Source organism: Petromyzon marinus, chromosome 72 (assembly GCF_048934315.1).
Source record: "Petromyzon marinus isolate PM22_M1 ecotype Great Lakes invasive population chromosome 72, UKy_Petmar_22M1.pri1.0, whole genome shotgun sequence".
NCBI classification, from domain to species: Eukaryota; Metazoa; Chordata; class Hyperoartia; order Petromyzontiformes; family Petromyzontidae; genus Petromyzon; species Petromyzon marinus.
Window position 1 is genome coordinate 1,798,413 of NC_133738.1, and position 23,076 is coordinate 1,821,488.

Consider the following 23,076-nt stretch of genomic DNA (forward strand, 5'->3'; position numbering starts at 1 on the left):
ATAGTGGTGTACAGTGTAGCGTGTGTACGGTGTATAGTAGTGCAAGTTGTATAGTAGTGTACAGTGTAGTGGTGTACAGTGTATAATGGTGTACAGTGTATAGTTGTGTACAGTGTATAGTGGTGTACAGTGTATAGTGGTGTACAGTGTATAGTAGTGTACAGTGTAGCGTGCAGTGTATAGTCGCGAGAACCCACGTACGGTGCCAAAAAGAAGTTCCACGTCCGTACGGACATCCAAACGTCACCATCATCAACCAACCAATCATCACCGCCGGAGTCTATCCGGTACCACATTTATCTCCCCTCTCTCTCACTCACCTGCCCACCCTTGCCTGGGCTCCGGCTCCTCCCCCTGCCACCGTCGCCCCGCCCCCAAGGGGCCCCACCAGCTCCTCCGCGTGAACCAGCTCCACCAATAGCAGCTCGGCTCCCCCCGCGGCTCCGCCCGTCCCCGCGGAGGCCCCGCCCGCACCCACCGAGGCCCCGCCCATCCCCGCCGAGGCCCCGCCCGCACCCGCCGAGGCCCCGCCCGCACCGACGGAGGCTCCGCCCCCAGAGTTGGGGACCGCGAAGGCAGTGGGGAGGATGACCGGGGTGTGGCCGGACATCATGGACCCGTACTGCTGCTGCTGCTGCTGCTGTTGCTGCTGCTGCTGTTGCTGCTGCATGAGTAGCAGGTGGTGAGGGTGGTGAGGGTGTTGAGGGTGGTGGTGAGGGTGAGGGTGGTGGTGAGGGTACTGGTGAGCGTACACGGGCGAGGGCGACACGGGGAAAGGGCCGTGATGCGACGACCCCGCCGACCCCGATGACCCCGACGACCCCGACGACATCATGACCACGCTGGGTTGTGGGGGAGGGGGGGGTGGCGGCGGCGGAGGCGGGGGGAGAGGGGGAGGGGGTGGGGGGGGAGGAGGGGGGGGCAGCTGGGATGAGAAGGGGGAGAAGGAGGAGGTGGAGGAGGAGGTGGTGGTGGAGGCCGGAGGGAGGCCGTGGCCATTGCCGTTGAGCTCCGAGGAGGACCTGGGGGGGGAGGGGTGGACACGGGGGGGGGGGGAGGGGTGGACACGGGGGGGGGGGGGGGGGTGGACACAGGGGTGGACACGGAGTGGGGGGGGTAACGCGTTAGCCACCTCTGTGCACGTGTAACACGGGGTGGGTCACACTAGGGGTCGCGTTGGGGTGAGGTCACGTGTAGGGGTCGCGTTGGGGTGAGGGGTCGCGTTGGGGTGAGGGGGGGGTCACGTGTAGGGGTCGCGTTCAGGTCAGGGGGGGGTCACGTGTAGGGGTCGCGTTGGGGTGGGGGGGATAATAATGCTGGCGAAAGTCTACGCGGTAAATCCCAAATCAGTGTCCTGTATTGTGGACGATAATGGTCAAAGTCTACGCGGTAAATCCCAAATCCGTGTCCTGTATTGTGGACGATAATGGTCATCAAAGTCTACGTGGTAAATCCCAAATCCGTGTCCTGTATTGTGGACGATAATGGGGTTACTAAAGTCAACTCGGTAAATCCCAAATCCGTGTCCTGTATTGTGGACGATAATGGTCAAAGTCTACGTGGTAAATCCCAAAATCCGTGTCCTGTATTGTGGACGATAATGGTCACTAAAGTCTACGCGGTAAATCCCAAAATCCGTGTCCTGTATTGTGGACGATAATGGTCACTAAAGTCTACGCAGTAAATCCCAAAATCCGTGTCCTGTATTGTGGACGATAATGGTCATCAAAGTCTACGCGGTAAATCCCAAAATCCGTGTCCTGTATTGTGGACGATAATGGGGTCATCAAAGTCTACGCAGTAAATCCCAAAATCCGTGTCCTGTATTGTGGACGATAATGGTCACTAAAGTCTACGCGGTAAATCCCAAAATCCGTGTCCTGTACCGTGGATGAAATTTCGTCACGAAAGTCTTCGCGGTAAATCCCAAGACCGTACCTGGTCGGCTAGCCCCCCCCCCCCAGACCAAAAGGAAAAGCTGTACTGCATGGGGAACTCTGTCGCGAAACGGCATCGACTCATCATAGCTGCTCTCCCCACACACCCCAATGTCGCCCTCTACCCTGAGGACGACACTCACGGAAGACCTGGGGTTGGTGGGGGGGGAGGCGGAGACTTCACAGGAAGACCCCCCCCCCCCAAGGCGAGCGTGAGATGGGCAGACAGACAGACATCACGGCGGACGGGGTCGATCTACTGCTGGATTAAGTCTCCACCACCGGCCAGGGTCGATCTACCGCGGGCACACCCTCGGAGCAAATCGGAATGATTTACTTGTACCGATAAAGCCGTCTCTCCCCCCCACCCACCCCACCCACCCCACCCCGCCACCCCCCTCACCCCCCCCCCCCCACCTCACCTGGGCGTCGAGGCGGGGGAGGGGCGGTTGTCCGACGTTCCGTTGCTGGGCGAGCTCAGGTCGCTGTCGCCGTGGTTACTGCCGGAGCTGTTGGTCTCCTCCTCAAACTCCTGGCCGGACATGATGCGCTCAATCTCCTCCTCCGAGATCTGGGGACAGACACACACAGAGACACGGACAGACACACACACAGAGACATGATGTGCTCAATCTCCTCCTCCGAGATCTGGGGACAGACACACAGAGACACGAACAGACACACACAGAGACATGATGCGCTCAATCTCCTCCTCCGAGATCTGGGGACAGACACACAGAGACACGGACAGACACGCACACACAGAGACATGATGCGCTCAATCTCCTCAGAGATCTGGAGACAGACACACAGAGACACGGACAGACACGCACACAGAGACATGATGCGCTCAATCTCCTCCTCCGAGATCTGGGGACAGACACACAGAGACACGGACAGACACGCACACAGAGACATGATGCGCTCAATCTCCTCCTCCGAGATCTGGGGACAGACACACAGAGACACGGACAGACACGCACACAGAGACATGATGCGCTCAATCTCCTCCTCCGAGATCTGGGGACAGACACACAGAGACACGGACAGACACGCACAGAGACATGATGCGCTCAATCTCCTCCTCCGAGATCTGGAGGGTGTGCTCCTAATCTCAGCTCGTTAGCTGTATAAAAGACACCTGGGAGCCAGAAATCTTTCTGATTGAGAGGGGGTCAAATGCGTATTTCCCTCACCGTCATTACCACCACCACCATCACCACACCACCACCACCACCACATCACCACCACCACATCACCACCACCACATCACCACATCACCACCACCACCATCACCACCATCACCACCATCACCACCATCACCACCACTCACCGCGACGGGGCCGATGGTTTTGTTGCGTCCTCCCGGCATGCCGTCCTCCCGGATCGCTGCGACGGCACCGCCACACACCACCGTTATTACCAACACCACCACCACACCACTCACCGTTATTACCAACACCATTATTACCACCACCATATCACTCACCGTCATTACCAACACACTCACTGTTATTACCAACACCGTTATTACCAACACCACCATCACCGTTATTACCAACACCGTTATTACCAACACCACAATCACCGTTATTACCAACACCGTTATTACCAACACCACCATCACCGCCACACGCCACCGTTATTACCAACACCACCACCACCAACACCGTTATTACCAACACCATTATTACCACCACCGTTATTACCAACACCACCATCACCATTATTACCACCACCGTTATTACCAACACCACCATCACCGCCACCCACCGTTATTACCAACACCACCACCACCGCCACACGCCACCGTTATTACCAACACCGTTATTACCAACACCGTTATTACCACCATCACCGCATCACTCACCGTTATTACCAACACCATTATTACCACCACCGTTATTACCACCACCACCGTTATTACCACCACCACCATCACCACCGCCATTATTACCACCATCACCGCATCACTCACCGTCATTACCAACACCACCATCACCACCGTTATTACCAACACCATTATTACCACCACCGTTATTACCACCACCACCACCGCCACACGCCACCGTTATTACCACCATCACCACCGCCATTATTACCACCATCACCGCATCACTCACCGTCATTACCAACACACTCACCGTCATTACCAACACCACCACCACCCACCGCCATCACCGCCACACCACCGTCATTACCAACACTCACCGTTATTACCAACACCACCACCACCGCCACACACCACCGTTATTACCAACACCACCATCACCGCCACACGCCACCGTTATTACCAACACCACCACCACCACCACCCACCGCCATCACCGCCACACCACCGTTATTACCAACACCACCACCATCACCGCATCACTCACCGTCATTACCAACACACTCACCATCATTACCACCACCACACCACTCACCGCCACACCACCGTTATTACCACCGCCATTATTACCACCACCATTATTACCACCATCACCGCATCACTCACCGTCATTACCAACACACTCACCGTCATTACCAACACCACCACCACCACCCACCGCCATCACCGCCACACCACCGTCATTACCAACACACTCACCGTCATTACCACCAACACACTCACCGTCATTACCACCACCACACCACTCACCGTTATTACCACCACCACCACCACATCACCACCACGCCACTCACCGTTATTACCACCACCACTCACCGTCATGACCACCTCACCACACCACCGTCATTACCACCACCACACCACTCACCGTCAATACCACCACCACCACCGTCATTACCACCACCACACCACTCACCGTCAATACTACTACCACCACCACACCAGTCACCGCACGGTTATGACCACCACCAGAATTAACGTCAAGCCCGCCATCACCATCACCACCATCACCCCAACGACAGCCGCCACTAAGTGACGGTGACGTCACCACGACGCTTGTGCCAGGCTATGTGCGCTTTGAGGCCACGTGAAGTGTCGAAGGCTCGCCGGGAGTTCACGGGGCAGACCCAGGTGCCACGGGTCGACTGACCGAGGATGAGTGGCCGATGCACCACCTATGCCCCCTACTGTGCCAACTTGCTGTGCTTCAGCCACCCGGCGCTCCGCTCGTTGTTGTGAGCGTCGCTCCTCCGCCCTCCGTTGCTGTTGGAGGGCGACTGCCTCCAACTGCCCAGTAGCGTCCTTCACGAGCCTCCTCCACAGAGGCCAATCTTGACACCGCTGGTACCAGTCATCGGCAAGTCCACTCAGCTCCACGTCCTCCTGTACCACATCACTCCATCTCTTCTCTAGCCCGTGCTGCGCCCATTTAGCCCCCTAGATCCGGCCGAACAAAAGCTGTTTCAGCATGCGGTGGCTGGGCATGTGGGCTACATGACCCAGCCAACGCAGCCTTGCCTACCGGAGGAGCTCACCGATGGGACTTTGTCCAGATCTTTGAAGGATTTGTGAGATCCTCACAATCCAGCCTGGTTAAACCCAGGATTGATCGTAGGCAGGCTAGCCTAAATATTTCTAACCGGCGAAGATGTTCCATTAAGGGGGGGGTCCACGTTTCGCAAGCGTAGAGAAAGGAGGGAATAACCGTGGCCGAGAAGACCCGAAGCTTCGTGTGGAGCGACAGACCAGGTAGCTTCCACACAGCGTTACGCAACCGATGAAAAGATATTGCCGCTCGACTGATTCGGAGTGAGGCCTCTGCTGTCTAACCGGAGCCGGTCATGAGCACACTGCCCAGGTATGGGAAACTCTCCACTCTCTCCACAACTGCCCCATCACCGATTGGGAGCTGTGGGGGTGGAGTGTCCGATGGTACAAAATACCCAGGCAGGTGCTTAGTTTTGGTGGGGCTGATGGTAAGGCCCCACCTCTTCGTGGCAAGCTCCAGGTTCAGCAGCAGCGTCTCCAACTCCTCCTCTGAGTGAGTAGCAGTCACCAGATCAGCACACGTAAAATGGTTTGACCAATAGGAAGCCATCACTCGACCGAGCCCTGATCAGCCTCCCGTTGCGTTAGCCGTAGGAGACGGCAGATCCCTCCGGTACAGCCATGGGAAGCTTTTTCGATCTAAAGCTTTCGTGACTGCGGTAATTCACATTCTTAGCTCTTCCGGTAAAGGTAACGTTGAAGGGAAACAATAAAATAATAAAACATATAAAACAATTAAAATTCTCACGACGTTTCGACCATAACACAAACGTTGGTTTTCACACCTGATGATGACCGCGTTATGGTCGAAACGTTGCTGAGAATTTTTATTGCTTTATATATATTTTATTATTTCGTTGTTTCCCTTCAACGTGACTTTACCGAACGAGCTACGAACATGGGCAGCTTGTCGACCTCCGTGCTCGAAAAAGATGTTGAATAACGTGGGAGCCAGAAGACACCCCTGCCACAACCCAACGTCAAAGGGGAATGGCTCCGACCCCCGGCTACGCAGCTATACCCCGGGCCCGTTCCTGGGGGGGGGGGGTTGGAGATCGGATCACCGTTCTTTCCCCTAAGGACTGGGCGCACGGTAGGTGTGGCGCTGGAAGCTATTTTTTTTATGGTGGAGTTGAGCAATTTGTGATCTCCACAGCAACCCCGCGACCACCACCCATCCTCGCAGCGCCGCACACGGCTCTCCGAACCTCCGGGCGAAGGCTGCGGTAAAAGCCTCCTCGTTCTCCCGACCTGGGATGCTGCAGGCGGTGGGTGGGGGGAGTGGGCCTGCCGCTTTTGCTCAGCCCGCCGGAACACCTCCGTCCGTCAAGCCAGGGTTCACTGGGGAGGTCTGGACCGTGTACCCAGAGCAGCCATTGCAGCTGCATGAGCCATAGTCCTAAACCTCGCCCATTTACCCTCGACATCAGGAGGAGGGGGCGGGAGGGGCAATGCCAATCCCAGCTGTAGGCGATGATCAAATTCTCGCTTGCAACTTTCATCAGCTAGCTGAGACCAGGCCACTGTGGGTTTGAATGGGGTCATGGGTGTACACCCACCACCGGAGTGGAAGAATGGCAGGCGCATCTTACAGATGACAAGTCGATGATCAGTGGGAAAATCAGCTCCACGGTAGGTCCTGGTGTCAAGGACATGGGCCCGCATCCGCTGGTCCGTCACTATGTAGTCCAGCAGATGTTCTTGCTTGGACCCGGCATGCATCCATGATGTTGTGTGGATGCGCCGATGCCGGAACAGCGTGTTGGTAATTACAAGCCCATGGGCTGCACACAAATCTAGCAGCCTCCTACCGTTGTTATTGAGCTGATCTGGCCCATGCCTTCCCATCACTCCAGACCAGGTACAAGCATCATGACCAACTCGGGCATTGAAGTCACCCAGGAGGTCATAGAAGGCATCTGACTCATCGGCTTTGCCTGCATCCCTCCACGAATGTTCGTCTTCGGTGGGGGCAGAAGTAACCACGACCACCACTCCTCGCCTCTGGTTAAATGGGAAGGCAAGCCCAAAGTAGCCTGGGGCTTACAGCTTCCCACACCTCGCTCCCACGCTCCCATACCGCCTTCATTATTTCGTTAAGTGCCACTCCCTGTTGTTTGGTAGTTTCCCACCAAGTAGAGGACTGTCCACCCCTCATGGTGGCAGGAGCCAGATCCGGTCCACCGGACCTCCTGAATGCCACAGAGATCCAGGCGGTGCCGGTACAGCTCCCGACAGCGGAGTGGCAGCCTCTCCTCCGCAACAAGAGTCCAAAACATTCCACGCGGCCAATCTCAGCGTGTCCTCTGCACCGCATGCACACACACACTCACACTCTCATCCTCTGGACCACACACCCACACACACTCATCCTCTGCACTGGACCACCCACACACACACACTCATCCTCTGCACTGGACCACACACACACACACTCATCCTCTGCACCACACACACACACACTCACATCCTCTGGACCACACACACACACACTCACATCCTCTGGACCACACACCCACACACACTCATCCTCTGCACTGGACCACACACACACACTCATCCTCTGCACCACACACACACACACACTCATCCTCTGGACCACACACACACACACTCATCCTCTGCACCACACACTCATCCTCTACACCACACACACACACACTCATCCTCTGCACCACACACACACACTCACATCCTCTGCACCACACACACACACTCATCCTCTGCACCACACACACACTCATCCTCTGCACCGCATGCACACACACACACTCACATCCTCTACACCACACACACACACACTCATCCTCTGGACCACACACACACACTCATCCTCTGGACCACACACACACACTCATCCTCTGGACCACACACACACTCACATCCTCTGCACCACACACCCACACTCATCCTCTGGACCACACACACACACACTCATCCTCTGGACCACACACACACACACTCATCCTCTGCACCACACACACACACTCATCCTCTGCACCACACACACACACTCACATCCTCTGCACCACACCCACACACTCACATCCTCTGCACCACACACACACACACACTCTCTGCACCACACACACACACACACTCTCTGCACCACACACACACACTCACATCCTCTGGACCACACACACACTCACATCCTCTGGACCACACACCCACACATCCTCTGCACCACACACACACTCACATCCTCTGGACCACACACACACACACTCATCCTCTGCACCACACACACACACACTCATCCTCTGCACCACACACACACACACTCTCATCCTCTGCACCACACACACACACTCACATCCTCTGGACCACACCCACACACACACACTCATCCTCTGGACCACACACACACACTCACATCCTCTGCACCACACACACCCACACACTCATCCTCTGCACCACACCCACACACACTCTCATCCTCTGGACCACACACACACTCTCATCCTCTGCACCACACCCACACACACACACATCCTCTGCACTGGACCACACACACACTCACATCCTCTGCACCACACACACACACACTCACATCCTCTGGACCACACACACACACACTCACATCCTCTGCACCACACACCCACACACTCATCCTCTGCACCACACCCACACACACACACTCATCCTCTGGACCACACACACACTCATCCTCTGCACCACACCCACACACACACACTCATCCTCTGCACCACACCCACACACACACTCTCATCCTCTGCACCACACACACACACACACTCTCATCCTCTGCACCACACACACTCACACACTCATCCTCTACACCACACCGCACACACTCACATCCTCTGCACCACACACACACACACTCACATCCTCTGCACCACACACACTCACACACTCATCCTCTGGACCACACACACACACTCTCATCCTCTGGACCACACACACACACACTCATCCTCTGGACCACACACACACACACTCATCCTCTGCACCACACACACACTCATCCTCTGGACCACACACACACACTCATCCTCTGGACCACACACACACACACACTCATCCTCTGCACCACACACACACACTATCATCCTCTGCACCACACACACACACTCACCCTCTGCACCACACACACACTCACATCCTCTGCACCGGACCCACACACACACACACTCATCCTCTGCACCACACACACCCACACTCATCCTCTGCACCACTCCCACCCACACTCATCCTCTGCACCACTCCCACACAACAACAACCGCCATTCGCCACTAAGTGGCGGTGACGTCACCACGACGCTTGTGCCAGGCTATGTGCACCGTGAGGCTCCCACACACCCTCTGCACCGCACCACACACACACACACCCACACACTCATCCTCTGCACCACACACACATCCTCTGCACCGCAACACACACACCCACACACACTCATCCTCTACACCCACACCCCCACTCCCACACAACAACAACCGCCATTCGCCACTAAGTGGCGGTGACGTCACCACGACGCTTGTGCCAGGCTATGTGCACCCTGAGGCCACGTGAAGTGTCGAACGCCCGCTGGCAGGAGGTCACGGGGCAGACCCAGGTGCCACGGGTCGACTGACTGAGATGACTGGCTGATGCACCACCTGTGCCCCCTACTGTGCCAACCTGCTGTGCTTTAGCCACCCGGCGCTCCGCTCGTTGTTCTGAGCGTCGCTCCTCCGCCCTCCGTTGTTGTTGGAGGGCGACTGCCTCCAACTGCCCAGTAGCATCCTTCACGAGCCTCCTGCACAGAGGCCGATCTTGACACCGCTGGTACCAGTCATCGGCAAGTCCACTCAGCTCCACGTCCTCCTGTACCACATCACTCCATCTCTTCTCTAGCCCGTGCCACGCCCGCTTAGCCCCCTCAATCTGGCCAAACAAAAGCTGTTTCGGCATGCGGTGGCTGGGCATGCGGGCTACATGACCCAGCCATCGCAGCCTTGCCTGCCGGAGGAGCTCACCGATGGGACCCTGCCCAGATCTTTCAAGGATTTGTGAGCTCCTCACACAATCCAGTCTGGTTAAACCCAGGATGGATCGTAGGCAGGCCAGCCTAAATGTTTCTAACCGGCGAAGATGTTCCATTAGGGGGGTCCACGTTTCGCAAGCGTAGAGAAGGGAGGGAATGACCGTGGCCGAGAAGACCTGAAGCTTAGTGCGGAGCGACAGACCAGGTAGCTTCCACACAGCGTTACGCAACCGATGAAAAGATATTGCCGCTCGACTGATTCGGAGTGAGACCTCTGCTGTTAAACTGGAGCCAGTCATAAGCACACTGCCCAGGTATGGGAAACTCTCCACTCTCTCCACAACTGCCCCATCACCGATTGGGAGCTGTGGGGGTGGAGTGTCCGATGGTACAAAATACCCAGGCAGGTGCTTAGTTTTGGTGGGGCTGATGGTAAGGCCCCACCTCTTCGTGGCAAGCTCCAGGTTCAGCAGCAGCGTCTCCAACTCCTCCTCTGAGTGAGCAGCAGTCACCAGATCAGCACACGTAAAATGGTTTGACCAATAGGAAGCCATCACTCGACCGAGCCCTGATCAGCCTCCCGTTGCGTTAGCCGTAGGAGACGGCAGATCCCTCTGGTACAGCCATGGGAAGCTTTTTCGATCTAAAGCTTTCGTGACTGCGGTAATTCACATTCTTAGCTCTTCCGGTAAAGGTAACGTTGAAGGGAAACAATAAAACATATAAAACAATTAAAATTCTCACGACGTTTCGACCATAACACAAACGTTGGTTTTCACACCTGATGATGACCGCGTTATGGTCGAAACGTCGCTGAGAATTTTTATTGTTTTATATATATATTATTATTTCGTTGTTTCCCTTCAACGTGACTTTACCGAACGAGCTACGAACATGGGCAGCTTGTCGACCTCCGTGCTCGAAAAAGATGTTGAATAACGTGGGAGCCAGAAGACACTCCTGCCACAGCCCAACGTCAAAGGGGAATGGCTCCGACCCCCGGCTACGCAGCTATACCCCGGGCCCGTTCCTGGGGGGGGGGTTGGAGATCGGATCACCGTTCTTTCCCCTAAGGACTGGGCGCACGGTAGGTGTGGCGCTGGAAGCTATTTTTTTTTTTATGGTGGAGTTGAGGAGCCATTTGTGATCTCCACAGCAACCCCGCGACCACCACCCATCCTCGCAGCGCCGCACACGGCTCTCCGAACCTCCGGGCGAAGGCTGCGGTAAAAGCCTCCTCGTTCTCCCGACCTGGGATGCTGCAGGCGGTGGGTGGGGGGAGTGGGCCTGCCGCGTTTGCTCAGCCCGCCGGAACACCTCCGTCCGTCAAGCCAGGGTTCACTGGGGAGGTCTGGACCGTGTACCCAGAGCAGCCATTGCAGCTGCATGAGTCACAGTCCTAAACCTCGCCCATTTACCCTCGACATCAGGAGGAGGGGGCGGGAGGGGCAATGCCAATCCCAGCTGTAGGCGAAGATCAAATTCTCGCTTGCAACTTTCATCAGCTAGCCGAGGCCAGGCCACTGTGGGTTTGAATGGGGTCATGGGTGTACACCCACCACCGGAGTGGAAGAATGGCAGGCGCATCTTACAGATGACAAGTCGATGATCAGTGGGAAAATCAGCTCCACGGTAGGTCCTGGTGTCAAGGACATGGGCCCGCATCCGCCGGTCCGTCACTATGTAGTCCAGCAGATGTTCTTGCTTGGACCCGGCATGCATCCATGATGTTGTGTGGATGCGCCGATGCCGGAACAGCGTGTTGGTAATTATAAGCCCATGGGCTGCACAGAAGTCTAGCAGCCTCCTACCGTTGTTATTGAGCTGATCTGGCCCATGCCTTCCCATCACTCCAGACCAGGTACAAGCATCATGCCCAACTCGGGCATTGAAGTCACCCAGGAGGTCATAGAAGGCATCCGACTCATCGGCTTTGCCTGCATCCCTCCACAAATGTTCGTCTTCGGTGGGGGCAGAAGTAACCACGACCACCACTCCTCGCCTCTGGTTAAATGGGAAGGCAAGCCCAAAGTAGCCTGGGGCTTACAGCTTCCCACACCTCGCTCCCACGCTCCCATACCGCCTTCATTATTTTGTTAAGTGCCACTCCCTGTTGTTTGGTAGTTTCCCACCAAGTAGAGGACTGTCCACCCCTCATGGTGGCAGGAGCCAGATCCGGTCCACCGGACCTCCTGAATGCCACAGAGATCCAGGCGGTGCCGGTACAGCTCCCGACAGCGGAGTGGCAGCCTCTCCTCCGCAACAAGAGTCCAAAACATTCCACGCGGCCAATCTCAGCGTGTCCTCTGCACCGCATGCACACACACACACACACATCCTCTGCACTGGACCACACACACACACACACTCATCCTCTGCACTGGACCACACACACACACACTCATCCTCCGCACCACACACACACACACTCATCCTCTGCACCACACACACACTCATCCTCTGCACTGGACCACACACACACACACTCACATCCTCTGCACTGGACCACACACACACACACTCATCCTCTGGACCACACACACACACACTCACATCCTCTGCACCACACACACACACACACTCATCCTCTGCACCACACACACACACTCATCCTCTGCACCACACGCCACACACACACTCATCCTCTGCACCACACACACACACACACTCATCCTCTGCACCACACACCCACACACACTCATCCTCTGCACCACACACACACACTCACATCCTCTGCACCACACACACACACACTCATCCTCTACACCACACACACACACACTCTCATCCTCTGCACCACACACACACACTCACATCCTCTGCACCACACACACACACACACTCATCCTCTGCACCACACCCACACACACACTCACATCCTCTGCACCACACACACACACACTCACATCCTCTGCACCACACACACACACACTCACATCCTCTGCACCACACACACACACTCATCCTCTGCACCACACACACACACACTCATCCTCTGCACCACACACACACACACTCATCCTCTGCACCACACACACACACACTCTCATCCTCTGCACCACACACACACACTCACATCCTCTGCACCACACACACACTCATCCTCTGCACCACACACACACTCACATCCTCTGCACCACACACACTCACATCCTCTGCACCACACACACACTCACATCCTCTGCACCACACACACACACACTCACATCCTCTGCACCACACACACACACACTCACATCCTCTGCACCACACACACACTCACATCCTCTGGACCACACCCACACACACACACTCATCCTCTGCACCACACACCCACACACACTCATCCTCTGGACCACACACACCCACACACATCCTCTGCACTGGACCACACACACACTCACATCCTCTGCACCACACACACACACTCACATCCTCTGCACCACACACACCCACACTCATCCTCTGCACCACTCCCACACAACAACAACCGCCATTCGCCACTAAGTGGCGGTGACGTCACCACGACGCTTGTGCCAGGCTATGTGCACCGTGAGGCTCCCACACACCCTCTGCACCGCACCACACACACACACACCCACACACTCGTCCTCTGCACCACACACACACCCACATAGACTCGTCCTCTACACCACACCGCACACACTCATCCTCTGCATCACACCCACATCCTCTGCACCGCACCACACACACACCCACACACCCACCCTCTGCACCGCACAACCACACATCCACACACACTCATCCTCTGCACCGCACCACACACACACCCACACACACATCCTCTGCACCGCACCACACACACACACCCACACACACTCATCCTCTACACCCACACACCCACAACAACAACCGCCATTCGCCACTAAGTGGCGGTGACGTCACCACGACGCTTGTGCCAGGCTATGTGCACCCTGAGGCCACGTGAAGTGTCGAACGCCCGCTGGCAGGAGGTCACGGGGCAGACCCAGGTGCCACGGGTCGACTGACTGAGATGACTGGCTGATGCACCACCTGTGCCCCCTACTGTGCCAACCTGCTGTGCTTTAGCCACCCGGCGCTCCGCTCGTTGTTCTGAGCGTCGCTCCTCCGCCCTCCGTTGTTGTTGGAGGGCGACTGCCTCCAACTGCCCAGTAGCATCCTTCACGAGCCTCCTCCACAGAGGCCGATCTTGACACCGCTGGTACCAGTCATCGGCAAGTCCACTCAGCTCCACGTCCTCCTGTACCACATCACTCCATCTCTTCTCTAGCCCGTGCCGCACCCACTTAGCCTCCTCGATCCGGCCGAACAAAAGCTGTTTCGGCATGCGGTGGCTGGGCATGCGGGCTACATGACCCAGCCATCGCAGCCTTGCCTGCCGGAGGAGCTCACCGATGGGACCCTGCCCAGATCTTTCAAGGATTTGTGAGCTCCTCACACAATCCAGTCTGGTTAAACCCAGGATGGATCGTAGGCAGGCCAGCCTAAATGTTTCTAACCGGCGAAGATGTTCCATTAGGGGGGTCCACGTTTCGCAAGCGTAGAGAAGGGAGGGAATGACCGTGGCCGAGAAGACCTGAAGCTTAGTGCAGAGCGACAGACCAGATAGCTTCCACACAGCGTTACGCAACCGATGAAAAGATATTGCCGCTCGACTGATTCGGAGTGAGACCTCTGCTGTTAAACTGGAGCCAGTCATAAGCACACTGCCCAGGTATGGGAAACTCTCCACTCTCTCCACAACTGCCCCATCACCGATTGGGAGTTGTGGGGGTGGAGTGTCCGATGGTACAAAATACCCAGGCAGGTGCTTAGTTTTGGTGGGGCTGATGGTAAGGCCCCACCTCTTAGTGGCACGCTCCAGTCTCAGCAGCAGGGTCTCCAACTCCTCCTCTGACTGAGCAGCTATTACCAAATCATCAGCATACATAACGTGGTTGAGAAATAGGGAGCCATCCCTTGACCGCACCCGGGCATCGATCAGCCTCCCATTATATCTGTACCATATGGAGATTCCCCCGGTACAGCTATTGAAGGCTTCACGAACTACGTGGTCAAAATAGATGTTAAATAATGTGGGAGCCAGAGGACATCCCTGTCGCACCCCAAGGTGTACAGGGAATGGCTCTGACTCCCGGCCACGTAGTTTTACCCGGGCCCGCTCACCATCATGAAGGTCCTTAATGATTGTGAGCAGAGGGTCAGGTACTCCAAAAGCACGAAGAACGACCCAGAGCCCAGGCCTACTGATGGTATCATAGGCCTTGACCAGGTCAATAAAGCAGAGATGTAGGTCTTGTTGGAATTCCCTACACCTCTGCTGTAGCAGACGGACAGAAAATATGGCATCTGTGCAGGACCGCCCTTTCCTGAAACCGCATTGGGGCTCCGCAAGCCTCTCCTCAGCGTGCCTGGCAAGGCGATGCTGAATAATCCTTGCCAGGACCTTTCCCGGTACACTGAGGAGTGAGATGCCCCTGTAGTTGTTACAGTCTGTGCGGTCCCCCTTCTTAAAAAGGGGGACCACCAGGGCATCCTTCCAATCCTGCGGAACCCGTCCAGTGGTCCAGACTGTTGTTATGATGTCATATAGGGCAGTCCGTGCACAAACGCCACCCTCCCTCTGCATTTTGCTTGGGAGATCATCTCTGCCCGCTGCCTTTCCTGGTCTCAGACTCCGGATCGCCTTCAATACTTCCTCAGCAGATGGCACCTCAGCCAGCCACTCACAGGGGGTGACTTCTTCCAATATTTGAGGCACCGCAGCCTCAGCAGGGTCATCCTCACTTTGTGCCACGATGTTTTCCTGGCTGAGGGATTTTCCCTCCCCCAGGACCTCACAGAAATGCTCAGCAAATCTGCGAACCTGTTCCTGGGGGTCGGAGATTGGATCACCGTTTTTTCCCCTAATGATGGTAAAAGGTGTGGCGCTGCAGGTTACTTTTTTGATGGAGTTAAATAGAGATTTGTGATCACGGGCCACTGAGGCAGACTCCATCTCCTCAGCAACCCGCGACCACCACCCATCCTTGCAGCGCCTCACGGCTCTCCGAACCTCCGAGCGAAGGCTGCGGTAAGCCTCCTCATTCTCTGACGTGGGATTCTGTAGCCGATGACAGTGGGCCTGTCGCTTTTTCTCAACCACCCTGAACACCTCCTCTGTCAGCCAGGGTCTCTGGGGAGGTCTGGACCGCGTACACAAAGCAGCCATTGCAGCTGCATGAGTCACAGTCCTAAACCTCGCCCATTTACCCTCGACATCAGGAGGAGTCGGGGACGATGCCAATCCCAGCCGCAAGCGATGATTAAATTCTCGCTTGCAACTTTCATCAGATAACTGAGACCAGGCCACTTTATGTTGGAATGGGGTCCTGGGTGTACACCCACCACCGGAGTGGAAGAATGGCAGGCGCATCTTACAGATGACTAGTCGATGGTCAGAGGGCAGATCAGCTCCACGGTAGGTCCTGGTGTCAAGGACATGGGCTCGCATTCGCTGGTCCGTCACTATGTAGTCCAGCAGATGTTCTTGCTTGGACCCGGCATGCATCCATGATGTTGTGTGGATGCGCCGATGCCGGAACAGCGTGTTGGTAATTACAAGCCCATGGGCTGCACAAAAATCTAGCAGCCTCCTACCGTTGTTATCGAGCTGATCTGGCCCATGCCCTCCAATCACCAGACCACACACCCACACACCCACACACCCACACACCCACACACCCACACACCCACACACCCACACACCCACACACCCACACACATCCTCTACACCACACACACACCCACACACCCACACACCCACACACACACACCCACACACCCACACACCCACACACCCACACACCCACACACCCACACTCATCCTCTACACCACCCACACACCCACACACCCACACACACACCCACACACCCACACACCCATCCTCTACACCACACCCACACACACACACCCACCCACACACCCATCCTCTACACCACACCCACACATACACACCCACCCACACACCCATCCTCTACACCACACACACACACCCACACACACACCCACACACCCACACACACACACCCTCTACACCACACCCACACCACACCCACTACACCACACCCACCCTTGCGGTTCATGCCCATCTGCAGGCACTTGAGGAGGCGGCAGTACTGGCAGCGGTTGCGCTGCTTGCGCGACATGACGCAGGCGCGCCCGCGAGCGCAGCGGTAGACGCGCTTGTTGCAGATGCTGCGCTTGAAGAAGCCCTTGCAGCCCTCGCACGACACGATGCCATAGTGGAGGCCCGTCGCCCGGTCCTCGCAGATCAGGCAGCTGCGGGTCTCCGACACCGGCGGCCCAACGACGCCGCCGGCACCGGCAGCACCGCCGCCGCCGCCACCTCCCATTGCTCCTCCTCCCCATTCTCCCCCCCATCCATTGCTCCTCCTCCCATTCCCATTGCTCCTCCTCCCCCTCCCATTGCTCCTCCTCCCATTCCCATTGCTCCTCCCCCTCCCATTGCTCCTCCTCCCATTCCCATTGCTCCTCCCCCTCCCATTCCCATTGCTCCTCCTCCCCCTCCCATTGCTCCTCCCCCTCCCATTGCTCCTCCCCTCCCATTGCTCCTCCCCCTCCCATTGCTCCTCCCCCTCCCATTGCTCCTCCCCCTCCCATTGCTCCTCCCCCTCCCATTGCTCCTCCCCCTCCCATTCCCATTGCTCCTCCCCCCTCCCATTCCTCCACCCATTGCCCCTGCCCCTCCCATTGCCCCTCCCATTCCCATTGCTCCTCCACCTCCCATTGCCCCTCCCCCTCCCATTGCTCCTCCCCCTCCCATTGCCCCTCCCCCTCCCATTGCTCCTCCCCCTCCCATTGCCCTCCCTCCCATTGCCCCTCCTTCTCCGAGCTCCATTGCCCCTCCTCGGAGCTCCATTGCTCCTCCCCCTCCTCGGAGCTCCATTGCTCCTCCCCCTCCTCGGAGCTCCATTGCCCCTCCTCCGAGCTCCATTCCCCCTCTCATTCCTCCTCGTCCCACCCCCATCGCCCCACCCCCAAGCTCCATCGCTCCTCCCACCCCCACCGCCCCTCCCCCAAGCTCCATCGCTCCTCCCACCCCCACCGCCCCTCCCCCAAGCTCCATCGCTCCTCCCACCCCTCCTCCCCCAAGCTCCATCGCTCCTCCCACCCCCACCGCTCCTCCCACCCCCACCGCTCCTCCCCCAACCTCTCCTCCATCACCCCCAACCCCCATCGCTCCTCTTCCCCCCCCCATCACCATCCCTCCCCCTCCCCCCACCAGCCTCACCCCCCCTCCCCCCACCAGCGCCCCCATCAGCCCCCCCGGGCCTCCGACCGCTCGGCCGCGGGGGCCGAGCGGCCTCCCCCTGCCGGTCGCCTCCCGCCGGTCGCCCGTGGGGGCGCCGGGGCCCGCCGGGTCGGCCGCCCGGGCCGGGGTCGCGACCTCGCTTGAGGCCCGGTCCGGGATGCGGGAGAGGAGGAGGGAGGGGGCGGCCGGGCGAGCCGCCGGCGTCCCCGCGGGGCCGAGCCGCCGGGTCGGCGGCCGGCGAGGCCGGGCGGCCGGCCTCCGGCGGCCGGGCCGACGCGGCCGCCGCCGGGGGCGGGGGAGGGGCGGCCGCCAAGCCGTCGGTCGCCGCGACGCCTCCTTCCAGGGGGCCGCCTGCCCCAACGGGGGTTGCCGTGGCGAAGGTTGCCGTGGCGAAGGTTGCCGGGGAGCCGGTTGGCGCGGCGTCGGTGGTGGGGTTGCCGGTTGCGGGGCGCCGGTCGGCGTGGCCCCGGTTGTGGGGGCCCCGGTTGTGGGGGTGCCGGCTGCCAGATCGCCGGTTGCAGGCGAGCCGAATGCCGATGCACCGGTTGCAGAGGTCCAAATTCCACCCGCACCACAATTTCGATCCTCCACACCGCCGGTTGTTGTTGTTGTTGCTGGGGCAACACCGCCGGTTGTTGTTGTTGTTGGGGCAACACCGCCGGTTGTTGTTGTTGTTGCTGCTGCTGGGGCTGCTGGGGCAACACCGCCGGTTGTTGTTGCTGCTGCGACACCACCGCCGGTGGTTGTTGTTGTTGTTGTTGCTGGGGCACCACCGCCGGTTGTTGTTGTTGCTGCTGCTGCGACACCACCGCCGGTTGTTGTTGCTGCTGCTGCTGCGACACCACCGCCGGTTGTTGTTGCTGCTGCTGCTGCGACACCACCGCCGGTTGTTGCTGCTGCTGCTGCGACACCACCGCCGGTTGTTGTTGCTGGGGCACCACCGCCGGTTGTTGTTGCTGCTGCTGCACCACCGCCGGTTGTTGTTGCTGGGGCACCACCGCCGGTTGTTGTTGCTGCTGCTGCACCACCGCCGGTTGTTGTTGCTGGGGCAACGCCGCCGGTTGTTGTTGCTGCTGCTGCTGGGGCAACACCGCCGGTTGCAGAAGCCTCGGTTGCCGTGGATCCGGTTGCACCGCCTCTGGCCGAGGGGCCTCCGGTTGCCGTGCCTCCCCCGGTGGTTGCCGTGCCTCCGCCGGTGGTTGCCGTGCCTCCGCCGGTGGTTGCCGTGCCTCCCCCGGTGGTTGCCGTGCCTCCCCCGGTGGTTGCCGTGCCTCCCCCGGTGGTTGCCGTGCCTCCCCCGGTGGTTGCCGTGCCTCCCCCGGTGGTTGCCGTGCCTCCCCCGGTGGTTGCCGTGGCTGATGTTGCCAGCGCTGGAGCTGGGGATGATGATAATAGAGGTGGCGGCACAGGGAGGTGGTGGTGGTGGTGGTTGTGGTGCAGGAGAGAGCCGGGGCTTCGGGAAGTGGGATGGCCACCCATTGGTACCGCGCTCGTGGTCGTGTGGGCGTCTGGAGGAGGGGGTAGAGAGGTGAGGGAGAGAGCCACGTGACTGCCCACCCACTCATCCACCTAACCGCCCATCCCCACACACGCTCACCGACCCCTTCCACATCCCCCAATGCATTTTTTCCCACCAAGCCATTCACCGACACTCCGGCACACCCATTGGCCGACTCTGAGACACTCATTCACCGACTCTGAGACACACATTCACCGACACTGAGACACACATTCACCGACACTGAGACACACATTCACCGACACTGAGACACACATTCACCGACTCTGAGACACTCATTCACCGACACTGAGACACAGATTCACCGACTCTGAGACAGATTCACCGACTCTGAGACACACATTCACCGACTCTGAGACACACATTCACCGACTCTGAGACACACATTCACCGACTCTGAGACACACATTCACCGACACTGAGACACACATTCACCGACTCTGAGACACACATTCACCGACACTGAGACACACATTGACCGACTCCGGCACACACATTCACCGACACTGAGACACACATTCACCGACTCTGGCACACCCATCTTTGGTTATTTCGGTAAAGTCACCAGGTAGAATGAGAATAAAATAATAAATTGATAAAATAAAATAACACAATAAAATTCTCACGACGTTTCGGCCACAACACAATCGGCCTTCATCAGGTGAAGGGACGAGACTCTGGTAGGACAGTCTGAAGGGACGAGACTGTCTGGAGGACAGTCTCATTCCTTCACCTGATGAAGGCCGCTTGTGTTGTGGCCGAAACGTCGTGAGAATTTTATTGTGTTATTTTATTTTATCAATGTATTCTTTTATTCTCATTCTACGTGGTGACTTTACCGAAGGAACCAAAGAAGATGAATCCTTGCAATCACGAAAGCTTTAAATCTCGGACGCCCATTCGCCAAATGCAAAGATCCCCCGTGTAGCCTTAACAGACTGCCAGGGCAAGTGCTGTTAAGCGAGTCACAGCGCCGATGAAGGCCGGCACTGTGGCACACGAGGGGGTGGGTGGCCAGCACCACGCCCGGCCGCCTTTGTCTCTCCCCAGTGGCGATGTGTACTAGACTACTGCACCAGGTACTCATTTGGGGTCGAGTCAACCACGGGGCTTGTGCCAGGCTGTGTGCACGTTAAGGCCGCCCACAGAGCCACCCACACACACACAACCACACACAGACACCCACACCCACACACACCCACACACAGAGACACACACACCCACATACACCCACACCCACATACACCCACACCCACACACAACCACACAGAGACCCACACACAACCACACACACCCACACACAACCACACACAGAGACCCACACACAACCACACACAGAGACCCACACACAACCACACACAGAGACCCACACACACCCACACACAGAGACCCACACACACCCACACACAGAGACACCCACACACAGAGACACCCACACACGGAGACACCCACACACAGAGACACACACACCCACACACAGAGACACACACACCCACACACAGAGACACCCACACACAGAGACACCCACACACAGAGACACTCACACACAGAGACACCCACACACAGAGACACCCACACACACACACACAGACACCCACACACACACACACACAGACACCCACACACACAGACACCCACACACACACACACAGACACCCACACACACAGAGAGACACCCACACACACACAGAGACACCCACACACCCACACACACAGACACCCACCCACACACACCCACACACACCCACCCAGAGACACACACACACAGAGACACCCACACACAGAGACACCCACACACAGAGACACCCACACACACACAGACACCCACACACACACACACAGACACCCACACACACACACAGACACCCACACACAGAGACACCCACACACACACACACACAGACACCCACACACACACAGACACACACACAGACACACACACAGACACACACACAGACACCCACACACAGACACCCACACACAGACACCCACACAGACACACACACAGACACCCACACACAGACACCCACACACAGACACCCACACACAGACACACACACAGACACCCACCCACACACACACTCACACCCCGGCTGCCGAGGAGTGGCAGTAGGGGACAGAGGGGCCGGCAGATGGAGCAAGGGTGGGCGGGAGATGTCACCTGAGATATGGTGCCTGTGAGCGGGGTGAGTGAGCGGGGTGAGTGAGCGGGGTGAGTGAGTGGGGTGAGTGAGAGGGGTGAGTGAGCGGGGTGAGTGAGAGGGGTGAGTGAGTGGGGTGAGTGTGAGCGGGGTGAGTGAGTGGGGTGAGTGAGTGGGGTGAGAGAGTGGGGTGAGTGAGTGGGGTGAGTGTGAGCGGGGTGAGTGAGTGGGGTGAGTGAGAGGGGTGAGTGAGAGGGGTGAGTGAGAGGGGTGAGTGAGAGGGGTGAGTGAGAGGGGTGAGTGAGAGGGGTGAGTGAGTGGCGTGAGTGAGTGGCGTGAGTGAGGGGTGAGTGAGCGGGGTGAGTGAGTGGCGTGAGTGGCGTGAGTGAGTGGCGTGAGTGAGTGGGGTGAGTGAGCGGGGTGAGTGAGTGGAGTGGAGTGAGTGGGGTGAGTGAGTGGGGTGAGTGAGTGGGGTGAGTGAGTGGGGTGAGTGAGTGGGGTGAGTGAGCGGGGTGAGTGAGTGGAGTGGAGTGAGTGGGGTGAGTGAGTGGGGTGAGTGAGTGGGGTGAGTGAGTGGGGTGAGTGAGTGGGGTGAGTGAGTGGGGTGAGTGAGTGGGGTGAGTGAGTGGGGTGAGTGAGTGGGGTGAGTGAGTGGGGTGAGTGAGTGGGGTGAGTGAGTGGGGTGAGTGAGTGAGCGGGGTGAGTGAGTGGGGTGCCTGTGAGCGGGGTGAGTGAGCGGGGTGAGTGAGCGGG

The 23,076-nt window shown here is 57.8% G+C and overlaps 2 protein-coding genes across 5 annotated transcripts in view; both read right to left on the reverse strand.

Moving 5' to 3' along the window:
* Positions 1 to 17,750, reverse strand: part of NR6A1 (nuclear receptor subfamily 6 group A member 1) — a 52,748-nt gene extending 34,998 nt beyond the window's left edge. For all 4 annotated transcript variants that reach the window (XM_032980634.2, XM_076055644.1, XM_076055645.1 and 1 more), the window contains exons 1-4: positions 17,461 to 17,750; positions 3,271 to 3,326; positions 2,360 to 2,508; positions 321 to 1,022 (exon numbers count right to left, since the gene is read on the reverse strand). In XM_032980634.2, the coding sequence (XP_032836525.2) occupies positions 321 to 1,022; positions 2,360 to 2,508; positions 3,271 to 3,326; positions 17,461 to 17,743 (1,190 nt within the window). In that variant the 5' untranslated portion in view covers positions 17,744 to 17,750. The remainder of the gene's footprint in view (positions 1 to 320; positions 1,023 to 2,359; positions 2,509 to 3,270; positions 3,327 to 17,460) is intronic.
* Positions 17,751 to 18,668: 918 nt separating this feature from the next.
* Positions 18,669 to 23,076, reverse strand: part of LOC142906942 (uncharacterized) — a 36,199-nt gene continuing 31,791 nt past the window's right edge. The window contains exon 3 of the mRNA XM_076055742.1: positions 18,669 to 20,171. Within this exon, the coding sequence (XP_075911857.1) occupies positions 18,669 to 20,171 (1,503 nt within the window). The remainder of the gene's footprint in view (positions 20,172 to 23,076) is intronic.